Below are 13,675 nucleotides of genomic sequence, written 5' to 3'. Positions count from 1 at the left end.
ATTTCAGGCGCAATCACTACAGGCAATACAGAAGTCTAATGACAGGCTGTGCTTGTGATGATGTACCTTGGCTATACCTGTGGGTCTATAAACAGTCCATTTGGACTGCAGGGTAGGGCAGCTCCTCAAGAAGGCAATGGTAGAAACCTTTTTTGGCCTTACATTTCAGTAACACTATTACCATGGCAATGTTTACCTTGCCGCACGCCTTCTTTAGTGCATACCATCACTGATGTTTCAATGTTTGTTTGTTTTTTTTATAATATGAACATAAATTCTATGGACAAAAGAATTAGGACACATACACATAACATCCTTTTGCAGCTATACCAGCTTCTTATCTTCTGGAAAGCTTTCTATAAGATTTTGGAGTGTCTGTGGGAATTCTTGGCAATTCAACCAAAAGAGCATTTTGTCAGACACTCTTTCGGACGAGAGAGTCTGGATTACAATCTCTTTTCTAGTTCATCCCAAAGGTGTTTGATGGGGTTGAGGTCAGGGCTGTGTGCAGGCCTGTCATGTTCTTCCACACCAAACTCACCCAGCCAGGCCTTTATGGACCTTGCTTTGTGCATTGGAGCTCAGTCATGCTGGAACAGAAAAGGTTCTTCCCCAAATTGTTCCTACAAGGTTGGAGGCGTACAATTGTCCAAAACATCTTGGTATGCTGAAGCATTAAGATTTTTCTTCACTGCAACTAAGAGTTCTGGGCCAACCCTTGAAAAATAACCTCATTGCATTATCCCTCCTCCACCAAACTTTACAATTGGCACAATGCAATCAGTCAGGTAATGTTCTCCTGGCATTCATCAAACCCAGACTTGTCCATCAAACTGACAGATAGAGAAGTGTGATTTGTCCACTTCCACATATATTTCCACTCCTAACACAGTTTATTGCTGATGTTGCTTCCAGAGGCAATTCAGAAACTCTTTATCGAGTGATTCAACAGAAGAAAGATACTGTGCGATTTAGCGCTCGGTGGCCCCACTTCATGGCTCAGCTATTGTTGCTCTGAGGTACTTAAAGTTCTCAACAATAGCACTTTCAGTTGTCTAGGGCAGATCTAGCAGGATAGCAATTTCACAAACTGACTTTTGGTAGAGGTGGCATCCTAAGACAATGCAATATGCAAGACTATGTGCATAATTTGATCTGTTATCACTTGGTGTGGCTAAATCACCTGAACTCAGTAATTAAAATGAGTGTCCTAATACTTTTGTCCATAAAGTGTGGCATTAATGTAGCATAATAGTTCACCACCACCTCTAGGTTTGGTGGTGCTCATAAAGTGTCCAGAGAAGGCAATAATCCAAAATAACCCAAGTGACTTCACTCTTGACCTTACACTCTCAGATTAGTGCGAACACAACTGTGTGATCTCCTGTTACGGTTGATTAGCCTGATTTTCTGCTGTGTGCCTGGCAAACCCAACATCAATTAAGCATCTAAACACAAGAGGTCTTGTTCATTGATTTCGAGAAGCCCTGCACATTGCTTTAATGATTATTTGTGAGATGACAAATGGAAAAAAGCATCAACACGCTTGTATAAGGGTGTTCTCTGTAAATAAATCTTTAATGAGCACATTCAACCGAAGAGAACATTTTGTCACACAATGCCTTGGCTATTTTCCTGCTTGAAGTGACATCACTTTAAAATGGCGTGCTGAAAAAACACAATACTTTTGTCTTCTATGTAAACAGCGGGCACAGAAAGCTAATATGAGCCAATAGCCTATAGCCCATTTGTCAGTATTAGCAGAGCTTATCCATTATGTGCACAGCAGTGAATGTAGCCTTTTCCTTTTCACATTTCCATTTGCCTACATACAGTACATACTACAGCATATAGTACAAAAAGGAGTAATGATGTTATTAAGCATGGTCTTTTAAGTCAAACTGCTTATCTAGGCCTTAAATGCATGACCTCATTTCCCCCTCCTCACCGGGTGCTCTTAGCTCCTCAAACTTTTCATTTTAATCAGTAACAAAAAGCCAGAGATACACTATATTTTCAAAAGTAACAGCATACTTGACCTCACTAATGCTCTTTTCGCTGAAAGTAATGAAATCCTCACAGCAATGTTCCAACGTCGACTATAAAACGTTTGCAGAAGAGTAGAGGCTGTCGCTGCACCAGTAAAGGGGGACAAACTCTCTATTAATACTTTTGCTTTCAGAAGAAATGTTGGTGTCTACACATGTTTAGACATATAGGCCCAGTTTTGAGGACATGGATTAAGACTAATCTAGGACTAAATTGTAATGTCAAGGATCATTTACCTTTGAAATCCCATTTTAGTCTAGGATTAAGCTTAATCTGTGTCTGGGAAACTAGACAAGGTATGGTTTGAATGGGCACAGTATGGCTACCCAGAGCTATCCGTACCCTGAGTTTACCCTGGGCGTCAGGCTTCTCCTTCTGTTTCCCATCGCATAAAAACCAGGAAAGCAGGCTTGAGTTGATGCAGGTTGTGTGGTGGTTACACGATTTCTCACACAAACCTTGTGTTAACAGTGAACGCAAACAACTGTTGCAGCAACAGAGGAGCTCCAAGATCTGATTTACCTTTTGGACAGTTTTACACTGTCTTGGCAGTTTGAAGCCTGATTTGTATTCGATGTAAGTGTCCAGTCAACAGTGGCCCGAGATATGGACAAACAGTTGGAGAAAACCTTCATGCATTTAAGGGCTAGAGGTGACAGGCCTTCCGCTGAATCGTCTTAATACCGCAATCCAAAGCTGCATTTGCATCTATGTTAAATGTAAACGAGTTGCCTGGGTTACATTTCTGCTGCATTTTGATATGCTGGGGTGAAAACAGAGTGGGAAAATGTGTCTCCTAAGTGGCTCTGAAATGAACATTCATTTGCACTTTCATCAACGGTTAAAATATGCATCGCTCCCTCTTCTGCAAATTGCATCTGCGGAACGCTAATGCAGCAGAAAACAACCTCTCTCTGCCATTCACCCTCACTCTCGTACAGTGGATCTGGCACGAGGGCAAAGACGTGTGCATCGGAACATCCTGTTTGGCACGCTAATGGACACCATTGCTGCCGGAGATGGATTCGCATGTGTGTGTGTGTGAGAGAGAGGGATGGAGAAACATGGATCTACCAAACACGGAAAGCAGCAAAGCAATAAACAGCGACATACTGACACACACAGAGACCTACATAAAGACACACATACGCACACATATAAAGATGACTCAGAGAATTTGTGGTGAGTCATTTGGGATTCTCATTATTTCTCATCTGGGTAGATCTCATCGGGCTGATTGATGTCTGCAGTCGGTTTTTAGCATTCCAGGTCCCCATATGGCCCGTGCCTGAGCTTGAATACTTATAAGCATTTATAGTAATCACTTTTTCTGCTTGCTTTTTCACTCTCTCAAATGCACACGCGCCCACACGCATAAATACACACAGACACAGTCTTGTTTGTCCCTGTGGCAAGCTTCTCTATTTTCTTCCCTTTTTCATTCTTTATACGTCAGTCTTTCTGAGGCTTCAACCGTCACTGTTTCTGCCCATTCAGATGCTCAAGGACAACTGACTGCTGTGAGATGGAAGTAAAATTAAAGTGAAAACCTTCACATTCTCCAACCCTGTCTGCCCTTCCAGGACTCTCCGTCGACTCTCTGGTCTCTTCACTTTAGCTGAACAAAATGCAAAACATGTCCATCCAGTGCTCACTTGTCATCTCTGCAGAGCAGTGAAACTGCTTTGGGAGTTGAAAGAACCTTCAGAAACACTCTTCTCTTTGCTCACTAATTGCCACTTCTTTCTTCAAAGCAACTTCAAATGAGCAATAAACCTCCATCAGACTTCTGACACAAACCGTATCCTGACAAGTTGTTCTTTGTCTGACAGTAGCAACCCATGACTTCATTTCTTTCTCTAAAACATTCTTTTCTAGTAAGGTCTCCACCTGCCTGACATGCCTTGAACACTTCAGCAACTATACCTCTAATGTTATTCAATCTATGACTATTCCTTCCTTCTTCAAGACTGGTCATACAACTAGGGAGACCCTCCTTGTTTGGGCCTGTCCTTTGGTCAAATGACAAACCTCTGTCAAGCCTCATATAAAATGTATCCTAAAATGTTCTGGTTCTCCTGCCACTAGCAACCCATGACCTCATTTCCTCCCATCTACCCGGTATGTTTTTCAGTGAGGCCCCTCCATCCCTAGCATTCCACAACTTTTTTGTCTCACAATTTAGCACTTTGCCCTTCAAAATCAGCTCCATCATTCCTTCTTCAAGACAGCTTTAATGCACTTACGGCACTTACAAAAACCTTATTTCCATATTTTACCTACATCAGTGTTACTGGATCCCAGCAAGTCATTCTTTTTCTCCTAGTCACAAGTAGGTTTTGTTCCCCTCTTCCAGTCTATTTAACCTTAGCCATTCGTGTCACCCAAATTCTCCACCTTGTTCTCCCCACAATTCCTCCAAACCAGTTTACCCAATTGAAGAAAACAAACATATATAGTTGGATTTGATTGGTTGAATAACCAATAAACCTCTCAGAACTATACCTCAGGAAGACGGTATCCTAACAAGTCTCATTCTCCTGTTCACCTGCTTCTCTACAGAGCTACAGTTGCATTATTATTCCTTACTCCTATACCATTTTAACACTGTCTGCTCATTAAAATCCTGTTCCCCTTGGGGTCCCTTCATTTGGCATCTTCCTGCTAATGATATGCCTCCCCTACCTCGTGCATCTTTTCCATCCCATCTATTCTAATTTATTTGTATTGAACAATTACTAGTTTTCCCTCTGATATCATCCTAACTTCTGAACAATTATTCTTTCCTCAGGACAATTTTTACACAACTAGGGGAAAATTCCACGTTTAACCTGCATTTGTCAGTCTGTCAGTGCCCTCATATGAAATGCATCCCATCCAGTCTTCTTCACCAAAACAAATTCAAAGCAACTTCAAAATCATCTCAAGTCTTAAAAGTGGCTGAACAGGATATCAATAAAATATATCAATAAAATCATGTCTCAGCACCGTCTTCTGTAGTCCTTACTAAGGACCTGAATCTCGTTCTGGTAGCTGCCACTGACGTATTGTCACTAACAACCTATGACCTCCCCCACCCATTATTTTTCAGTTGAGCCCCCACCTCCCTCATATTGCTTAACCTTTTTTTTTAGTAGTTTACCAATTTACTTGTTCATTTGGTTGGTTGGTAAATGACCAGTGAACCTTAGCTAAGACTGTAAATGAACTGTATTCCAACAAGTCATTCTCATTCTCCTGACTTCCTTGTTTCCTTCCAGTTTACTTAACCTTGACTGCTTGTCTCTCCCAAATTCCCCAACTTCTTTCTACTGAACCCCTTCATCCCTTCTTGCCTAAATACTTTCAAAGCATGTTCTGACATGATCTGTACCCAAACAAGTCTTCTTCCTCAAAACAAATTCAGAGCACGTTCAAAGTCCATCTCAGTCCAGACTAACAGAGTCTTAATATAAAGTGGCTGGCCGGGGTCTCAGTCACCCAGGTCTCCACCTTGCCTTCTGTAGACCTCGTTCAGGAGCTGGATCTCCTCCCGGTAACCGCCAGCATCCAGCCGCTGGCGTCGGCTGTTCTGCCTGTGCGCCTCAACTGTGTCAGGGATATGGATGTTGATGCTGTCGGCATCTGGGTTAGTTGGGATCAGCAGTGAGTAGGAGGCAGTCTCGCCCAGGTCACATGACACAAAGCGGTTCTCGCGACGTGAGTAACGCAGCGACGGGGAGCGGGCATGGGCTGATGACTGGCTGATATTGGACACAATTGACACACTGTCCATGGCCTCCTCATTGTCACAGATCTCCAAGACTTCCAGGTGGATCTTCACATTGGTGTCAGCCACACCCCCAGGTGCCGGAGCTCCACCCCCACCACTGCTACCCGAGCTTGGTTCTTCGGCACTGGGCTCATGGCCCACAGACTTGGAGCGGTACACCTCCACCTTTTTGGCATTGTTGGGGGAGATCTTGAGGCCATCACTGCTGACCTCATAAGTGGAAAGCGATAGCGTTTTGCCTGTGGGCGCATGGAGTGACACAGTGCCCTGGAAAGCGCAGAGGGGGATGGCCAATCCACCTGCCCCAGCTGATCTCTGTGGAGAAACACAGTACAGAGCAATATAGAGTCAGTCAAATCCAGGACATTTCTTCACACAGATTAAGACTTTCAATAGAAATATCTTGTGGGTCCTCTGTATTGTCCACTTACTAGATCTCAAATATAGCTCATCAGTCAGTGGACATTTATCGACATGTTTTATTTCCGTTATTATTTTTTCTAAATCAGATTATTAAACACCATCCAGCAGATCCAGATAAGGCGCTGGGTGTTATTCATCTGCACACTCTTATGTTTCAAATGGTACATTTGTGTTCAACTGAAAATCTGGGTTTGCTATAGATAAATGGAAAAAACAACAAAAAGAGCCTTGGGAAAGTGTTGGACCTTTATGAGCTGCCAGAACTGCTTCAGTGCGGCACTGTCATCTTTTAAGGGATCACTCTCATCAGGGCAGAAATATATCTCCCAAGGATATAGGTCACATTTGTCAAGCTCCAGCCCTGGAGGGCCAAAACACTGCAGAATTCAGCACGCTACCTCATTAAACCCTTGAACTGGATGGAGAACATTAGATGAGGGAAAGTGCTGATCTCCACAACACTTTGGTCCAGAAAGTCCCCAGCTTGACATGCCTGATACAGATGAATAACTTTGTATTGAGTTGCAGTAAACTTCCCTCTAAACAGACAACTGGATCCACACCATGCCAGTAAAATGACCCCAACAACATATATAGCCACTGGACACCCTTCACAGAATTAAGCATTCAGAGCAGTACTGTTGACTCGGTGTAGACCACATATGCATGCCCTATTTGTGGATATGGTGCAGGATGACTCATTTGACCATACTACTTTTCCAATGAAAAATTCTGTCTCACACTAATCATAATAATTCACAAACATTACAGTAATTGGACGTATATTTTGGACCCTTCTGACTGATGTATTTCCTATAAGTATAAATGTACTTTTTTCCCCATTTTTCCTACTGAAACACTAGCTAGTTGAGCAGTCTTTGTGACTGAAGCTCCAGCCATCCATGCCCCTAATGAACCTTCTACCATTTAGATCTCAGCATTTGCAGTCATTGAACCTGTTTACACCTTGCATTAATATGTGTTTCATGTCCAGATTATAACTGGATAAACTTTGACTGGATTCCATTTACACTTTTGACTAAAATGCATCCCCAGTGTGACCAGATCTTACCACCTTTTACTTTTCCCCAAATGAAAAAAGGACATTAACACATGTTGTCTCTGTTTTACTTTTATTACCATTTCCCCCTCATTGCAATAAGAATTGATAACCTCAACTTGGACACTTTTATCCACCCAGAGTGCAAAAGCATCTTGGTTTGAACCTAACTTCAGTCTCAAGTTGTCCGAAATGTGGTTAAGACCGTCTCTGACCACCGACAAATGTGGTTTGAATGAAACAATCATAATTCACTCAGAATACGTCCTGGGGGAGTATTTATACCGGGCTTTTCATAAGGTCAAGCAAAATACAAATGTGTTATAATCACCAAATGTGCATGTTAATAAAGGATGTAAACATGCTCATTGTTTCCCATTTATTCAGGATTACTTTTAATTTGTCACCTGTCTGAAAAAGATATGCTTCATGGCCACTTCTAGGCTTAGGTCTAAAAGATTTCCCATTTTCACAGTTGCGTTAAAATGCGATTTCCACCTGCTTCAGAGGTGCTTCAGTTTTTGCGATATGCATTTTTTCTTCCATTAGTGTGCATGATTTAGGGCAGCCTGGTGGAACAGTGGGTAGTGCTGCTGCCACGCAGCAAGAAGGGCATGGGTTTGGTTCCCCTGCTGGGCAACCAGGGTCCTTTTTGTCAAATTTGCATGTTCTCCCCATGTTTGATTAAGAAACCCTTATTAAGAAATTTCACCTCCGTATTTAACCCATCCATGAAGTGAAACACCACATACATTCTAGTGAACACACACGCTAGGGGGCAGTGAGCACACTTGCCCAGTGGGCAGCCCAAACCACAGCACCCAGGGAGCAGTTGGGGGTTAGGTGTCTTGCTCAAGGACACCTCAGTCATGTGCTGTCAGCTCTGGGGATCAAACCAGCAACCTTCTGGTCACGAGGCTGGTTCCCTAACCCCCAGCCCATGACTGCCCCGTGGGTTTCCATGACTGTGGGTTTCCTCTGGGTGCTCTGGTTTCCTCCCACAGGCCATATGGTCAGGCTAATTGAACATGACAGATTGCCTCTAGTTGTGAATGTGTATGTCTCTGTGTCTTTGATGGAATCGCGACTTGTCCAGGGTGTATCCTGTCTTCCGCCCAATGACCACTGTGACCCAGAAGTTTAGGAAGTGGGTGTGCATGATTTATGAAACCAGCAAGCCTGTCAGGATTCACTTATACTTGTGCTGTCTGTTGTATTTCTGCATGGTCATCTTTGTGGAGAGTGTGGTAAGTCACCCCCCCCCACCTTTCACCCATCTTTGCTCACTAGCAACTCAACACATTTCACACAAAAGCCATCAGTGTCCTAGTTAACCTGATAACAGAGTAATGGGAAAATATTTCCTGGATCATATTAATTCTAAATAAATATCTAAATTATATAATAAATATATAAATAAATAAGATAAATTAGGAATAAGAATCATAGTAAGAGTCATTGCTTGCCTTTACAGAGCAGATTATACTGCGCACGAGTTTTTTGTTCTTGACAACTTGGTGTTTAATAACTGCACAGTAAATAACTGCACAGTAATGTGGAGTTCCTACCACATATGCACCCAGTTAAAACATAACTTTTTAGGCCTGATCCAAACATATTGTGTCTGTGTGGTGAGAGTGACGTCGAAAGTCTTGATTTTCATTTTGGCGCTCATGTTAACTGGTCAGTGCTTTCACACAGGTTGCGGACACAAAGTGTCCCAGGTGACGCACTGAAGCGCCACAGCAAAGTACATTAAAATAAGCCATGAAAATCAGTGAAAATTAAATAGAAAATGATAAACTTAAAAACACAATTTTTACATTTAATTCATGATGAAATACCATACTGCACACAGATTTCTAGGTTGGTCTACCAGGCTTTAAACTTTTGGCCAATCACGAGTCCGAATGCTGTCCAGGATAAACAAGTATACCATGCATTTTGTGACTAATGTGACCATTTATTTGTCTGGATAAATGAATGTCTACAACTGCTCTACTTCACAGCACAAATGATGTCTGTAAGAATGGCCAGTGCGGTCGAGCTGTTGCTCACATCACGCAGACGCAGTATGTGTGAATAAGACCTTAGGCGTATTATCACAATGTACTGCTATCTTGATAACTAAAATACCGAGCACCTCTGAAACTGTATCTCACACTAACCTGGTTAATACCCAGTGCCTATTCAAGGGACCTATTTCAGAACAAGGCATTACTGAACATTCTGTAATGACAAGCGAGGAGAACGACTCTTCCGTTCCACTGTTTCACTGTGGGAACCCCAACTCAGCCTGCATTTCTCATGGCAGTGTCTTTACAGTAGACAGAAATGCAAGCAGAGTCTCCAAAGTGAGTGTAAATAGATAGATGGAACAATTAGTGCTTAGACTCCTTGTCTTGATTTGATTAGAGCCCTGCTGTTTGTGTGTCCCTTGCACACACTGCTCTCATTATCTCCAGGCAGGCAGCGAACGAAACGGCAAGAAATTCATCAACCTGCTTTTAAACGGCGCTGCTGTTTTTTTAATGAATCGAGCGCCTTTCAGCTTTTCTTTCCCGTGAGATTGAAAAGAGTGTTTGCCACATTTTGCCCGTGTCCTTGTCAAAGAAAGTCCTTTGCCATGTGTCTTTTTAATCACTGAAAGTGATTTTGAATGAAAAGAGTGTCAAAGAATGTTCTGTCATAATAGACCGAGCACTATGATAACCTGCCTTTAATGAATCTACGTCATGCATTTTTAATTAGAAGGTGCTGTATTTCTCTTCAAGCAATGTCGTAGGCTTCTTACATAAGTAGCTTGGAATGCTTAAATCAGATACTTTTTTTTATTTGCTTTAAATTGAGGTCCACTCACCATTTTGTGAGGGGCTAACTAGGCTCAAGAGTGACGGTAAGACATGGTAACTCTGGATTATAGATGATGTTTTTCACCACTATTTGGATTACAATGATTTCCCATGATCTCCAACTGCGTTAACTGGTCAAAGTATTCAAAGTAGCAAGAAAGCTCAGAGTATCTAAGAGTATCTGGGGTTCAATCCCCTGCTTGAACAAGCACCCTACACTATACCAATAAGAGTCCTTGGGCAAGACTCCTAACACCACCTTCGTCTACCTGTGTAAAAATGATCAAATTGCTCTGGATAAGAGTCTCAGCCAAATGCCGTAAATGTAAATGGAGTGAATAAGAACCAGAAGGAGAGAGAGCTAGAGAGGGCCTTCCTGCCTTAAGGTTAAAAGAAAGCGAAAATAAAGTGAATATATGTGCCATAAGAGATCCAAAGGGACAAGTTTTATTTGAGCCTTTGGCTATTAATAAATCTTTCAAGGATTATTACTCTAATCTTTATATGTCAGAAATCCAGTGGGATGCCTCGCAGTGTAGTCTCTTTCTTGAGCAATTGGATTTACCCAAACTCTCCCCTAGTGAAGCTGATCAATTGGAATCACCTTTAACATTGGAAGAACTAAGTGATGCAATGAAGTCCTTAAATAATGGCAAATCTCCAGGATTGGATGGCCTCCCACCAGAAATGTAGCCCTTTGGGATAAAGTTGGAAACCTTCTCTTAAATTCCTTTAATTACGCATTAGATTGTGGCAGATTTCACAGAGATCAAAACATGTCCCTCATTTCTATTCTTTTAGGAAAAGGGAAAGATCCCCTCGAATGTGATAAGTATAGACCTATTTCGCTGATCAGTTGTGATGTAAAACTCTTTGCCAAGGTTTTGGTGAAAAAATAGACCTTTTTTGTGGATAAATTGATACATTATGATCAAACAGGTTTGATCAAAGGGCACACTGCTTCTGATAATATACGTAGATTGTTACATATCCTGGATCTGACTGATTCATCTGTTGAGTCTGTTGCAGTTTCCTCTCTCGATGAGATGAAAGCCTTTGACAGGCTTGAGTGGGAATACATGTGGGGAGTGCTGTGGAACTACGGTGTTGGTAATAGGTTTACATCTGTGATTAGGACACTTTATAATTACCCAATGGCATGTGTAATGACTGGATCTAAAGTATCTCCTCCCTTTTGTCTTAAAAGAGGTACACGTCAAGGGTGTCCATTATCTCTGGTCATTTTCTCCCTCTGTCTTGAGCTTTTAGCACAAATGATCAGGCAGAATAAAATCATAACTCCTATAACTGTTCACGGTCATGCTCACCATATTTCACTTTTTGCTGATGAAGTACTTCTTTATTTATCCAAAATCAAATCCTCAATCCCTCAGATTTTAGTCATTTAAGGTGTTCAGATACAAAATTAACTGGGACAAATCTATACTGGTACCATCTAGTATTCCCACAAAGGACTCTTTTACTTGGGTATTAAAATATACCTGGACATGGCAAGAATTGTTAAAGAGAATTTTGTTAAAGTTCTGCACGACATTCAATCCGACATGGACTATGGAATAATATGGAAATAGAAGGAATATGGAATAGAGATGGAATAATCTACCATTATCACTGTAAGGCAAGGTTAATATAGTAAAGATGAACATACTCCCACAATTTAATTTTCTGATCTTTGTTACCTTTGCCTCCTCCACAAAAGCTCTACCTCTTCTCCTTCTACCCAGCAGCTCCATCTCCAACATTCTTTGTCCAATATATCCACTATTCCTCCTCAACACATGTCCAAACCATCTCAACCTGGCCTCTCTGGCTTTATCTCCAAACTGCTCCACCTTCACTGTCCCTCTGATCTGCTCATTTCTAATCTTGTCCATCCTTGTCACTCCCAACGAAAATCTCAGCATCTTCATCTCCGCCACCTCCAGCTCAGCCTCCTGTCTTTTAGACAGAGCCACAGTCTCCAAGGGAGAGCTCTTGGGTATATCTATCTAAATTCCATGGGATAAAAATCTTGATTTAACAATTCTTTTGGGTGTTCTTTCTTTTGGGTGTCCTTAACCCTTTTGTTCAAACCAACACTTAACATTGAAACAAGAGTGTTAATACAAAACTTGAAGCATTTAAACCTGCATGATGATTCCACTAAATAAAAATGCCCAGAGGGTTCCCCACTGGTGGTATCATGTCGCGCAGGAAATTTGTGATGACTAATTTTAGAGAAGACTGCATTTGAAATGGAAGATGAGAGAAAGCTGCAAATCAAAAGGAAGATAAGCAAGCAGCCAGTGTTGATCTTCTGCTTGGGAGATTAAATCACCCCCTCCACCAAGATGTGTGAATTATTCAAATGCTTACGCTTGATTGCCTCTGACCATTCTGTCCCGTACAACGATCAGCCTCAGTTTTCCCTATTTTATTGTTTAATATTAGTTTCCAGACAGCAACAGCCTGGCTCCTTATAAGCCTGAAACACAGTCCTGCGACTAGATTAAACAACATGCAATGTTCTCTGGAGCTGAAGAGGAACAACTGGGAAAAGGCTACAGATGGCAGTGTGATGAAAAACATTACCTAGGGACAGAGTCCGGTGATGGAATCTAGAGATGCAATTTACACCTGATTTGAAAAGGCTCTACCAGAAACACATAGAATTCTATGCCTTAACAGATATGGCACTATTACATACCAAAATAACAGCACTTTTCTTTAGTATAAATGGTCCAACTGCACATAGCTGCATTTATGAAGCGTATAAAAGCCACTCTAAGAAAGAAGAAGAATAACTCGATCAGCAGAAGATAATAAACACATCATCCAGATCGGGCTGAGGAAGCCAAAGGAAAGAAGTTCAAATTGACACGTCCGTATCTCAGACTGCCTATGGGTTGCTTTATAGTGAAATTTGTGCAGCTTACTTTCCCCTAGACCTTGATTGTGGTTGAATCAAGATTGAATGAATGAATGTAGGTCCACTCAGCACCATCAAAGTACAGCCTTCCATCACATGCAGTTGAAAATGCAAATGTCCCAACCATGAGCATTTTACATATGATCAGCTACCCGTATATAGCAGTTTATAACTGAGCTGATCATATAGCAATACTTCACGTTGACCTGACGAGTGTTGATAATCTAGATAGTCTGCAGTGGTTGAATTGATTAAACGTTGTACTGTTCCTGGCTGTCAGGATGCAAATGGGTCATTGCACTTCTAAAAGCAGTGGTTCTCAAATGAGTTCTCAGGGACCTCCAGATGGTCCACATTTATGCTCTATCCATGTGTTGCAAGTTAGGTCTGGATTAAAAAATCTGGACTATTTGGGGGTCCCTGAGGACTGGTTTGAGAACCACCACTTTTCTAAAGGACCCAAACATCCAAAAGAAGTAGCTGAAGGTCATAAAAGCTCGCTGAGTGTATTTTGTCCTGGACTACTTTTTGAAAGAGGCCTCACACACACACACACACACACACACACACACACACACACTATATAAGCT

The 13,675-nt window shown here is 41.7% G+C and overlaps 1 protein-coding gene across 1 annotated transcript in view; it reads right to left on the bottom strand.

The window, feature by feature from the left end:
* Positions 1–1,551: 1,551 nt before the first annotated feature.
* Positions 1,552–13,675, bottom strand: part of LOC108434072 (probable G-protein coupled receptor 149) — a 31,517-nt gene continuing 19,393 nt past the window's right edge. The window contains exon 4 of the mRNA XM_017708985.2: positions 1,552–6,136. Coding sequence (XP_017564474.1) covers positions 5,522–6,136 — 615 coding nt within the window. The 3' untranslated portion in view covers positions 1,552–5,521. The remainder of the gene's footprint in view (positions 6,137–13,675) is intronic.

The sequence above is a fragment of the Pygocentrus nattereri genome, chromosome 7 (genome assembly GCF_015220715.1).
Source record: "Pygocentrus nattereri isolate fPygNat1 chromosome 7, fPygNat1.pri, whole genome shotgun sequence".
Lineage (NCBI taxonomy): Eukaryota > Metazoa > Chordata > Actinopteri > Characiformes > Serrasalmidae > Pygocentrus > Pygocentrus nattereri.
The sequence above is the reverse complement of the archived record's forward strand: the minus strand, read 5'-3'. Positions and strand labels throughout refer to the sequence as shown.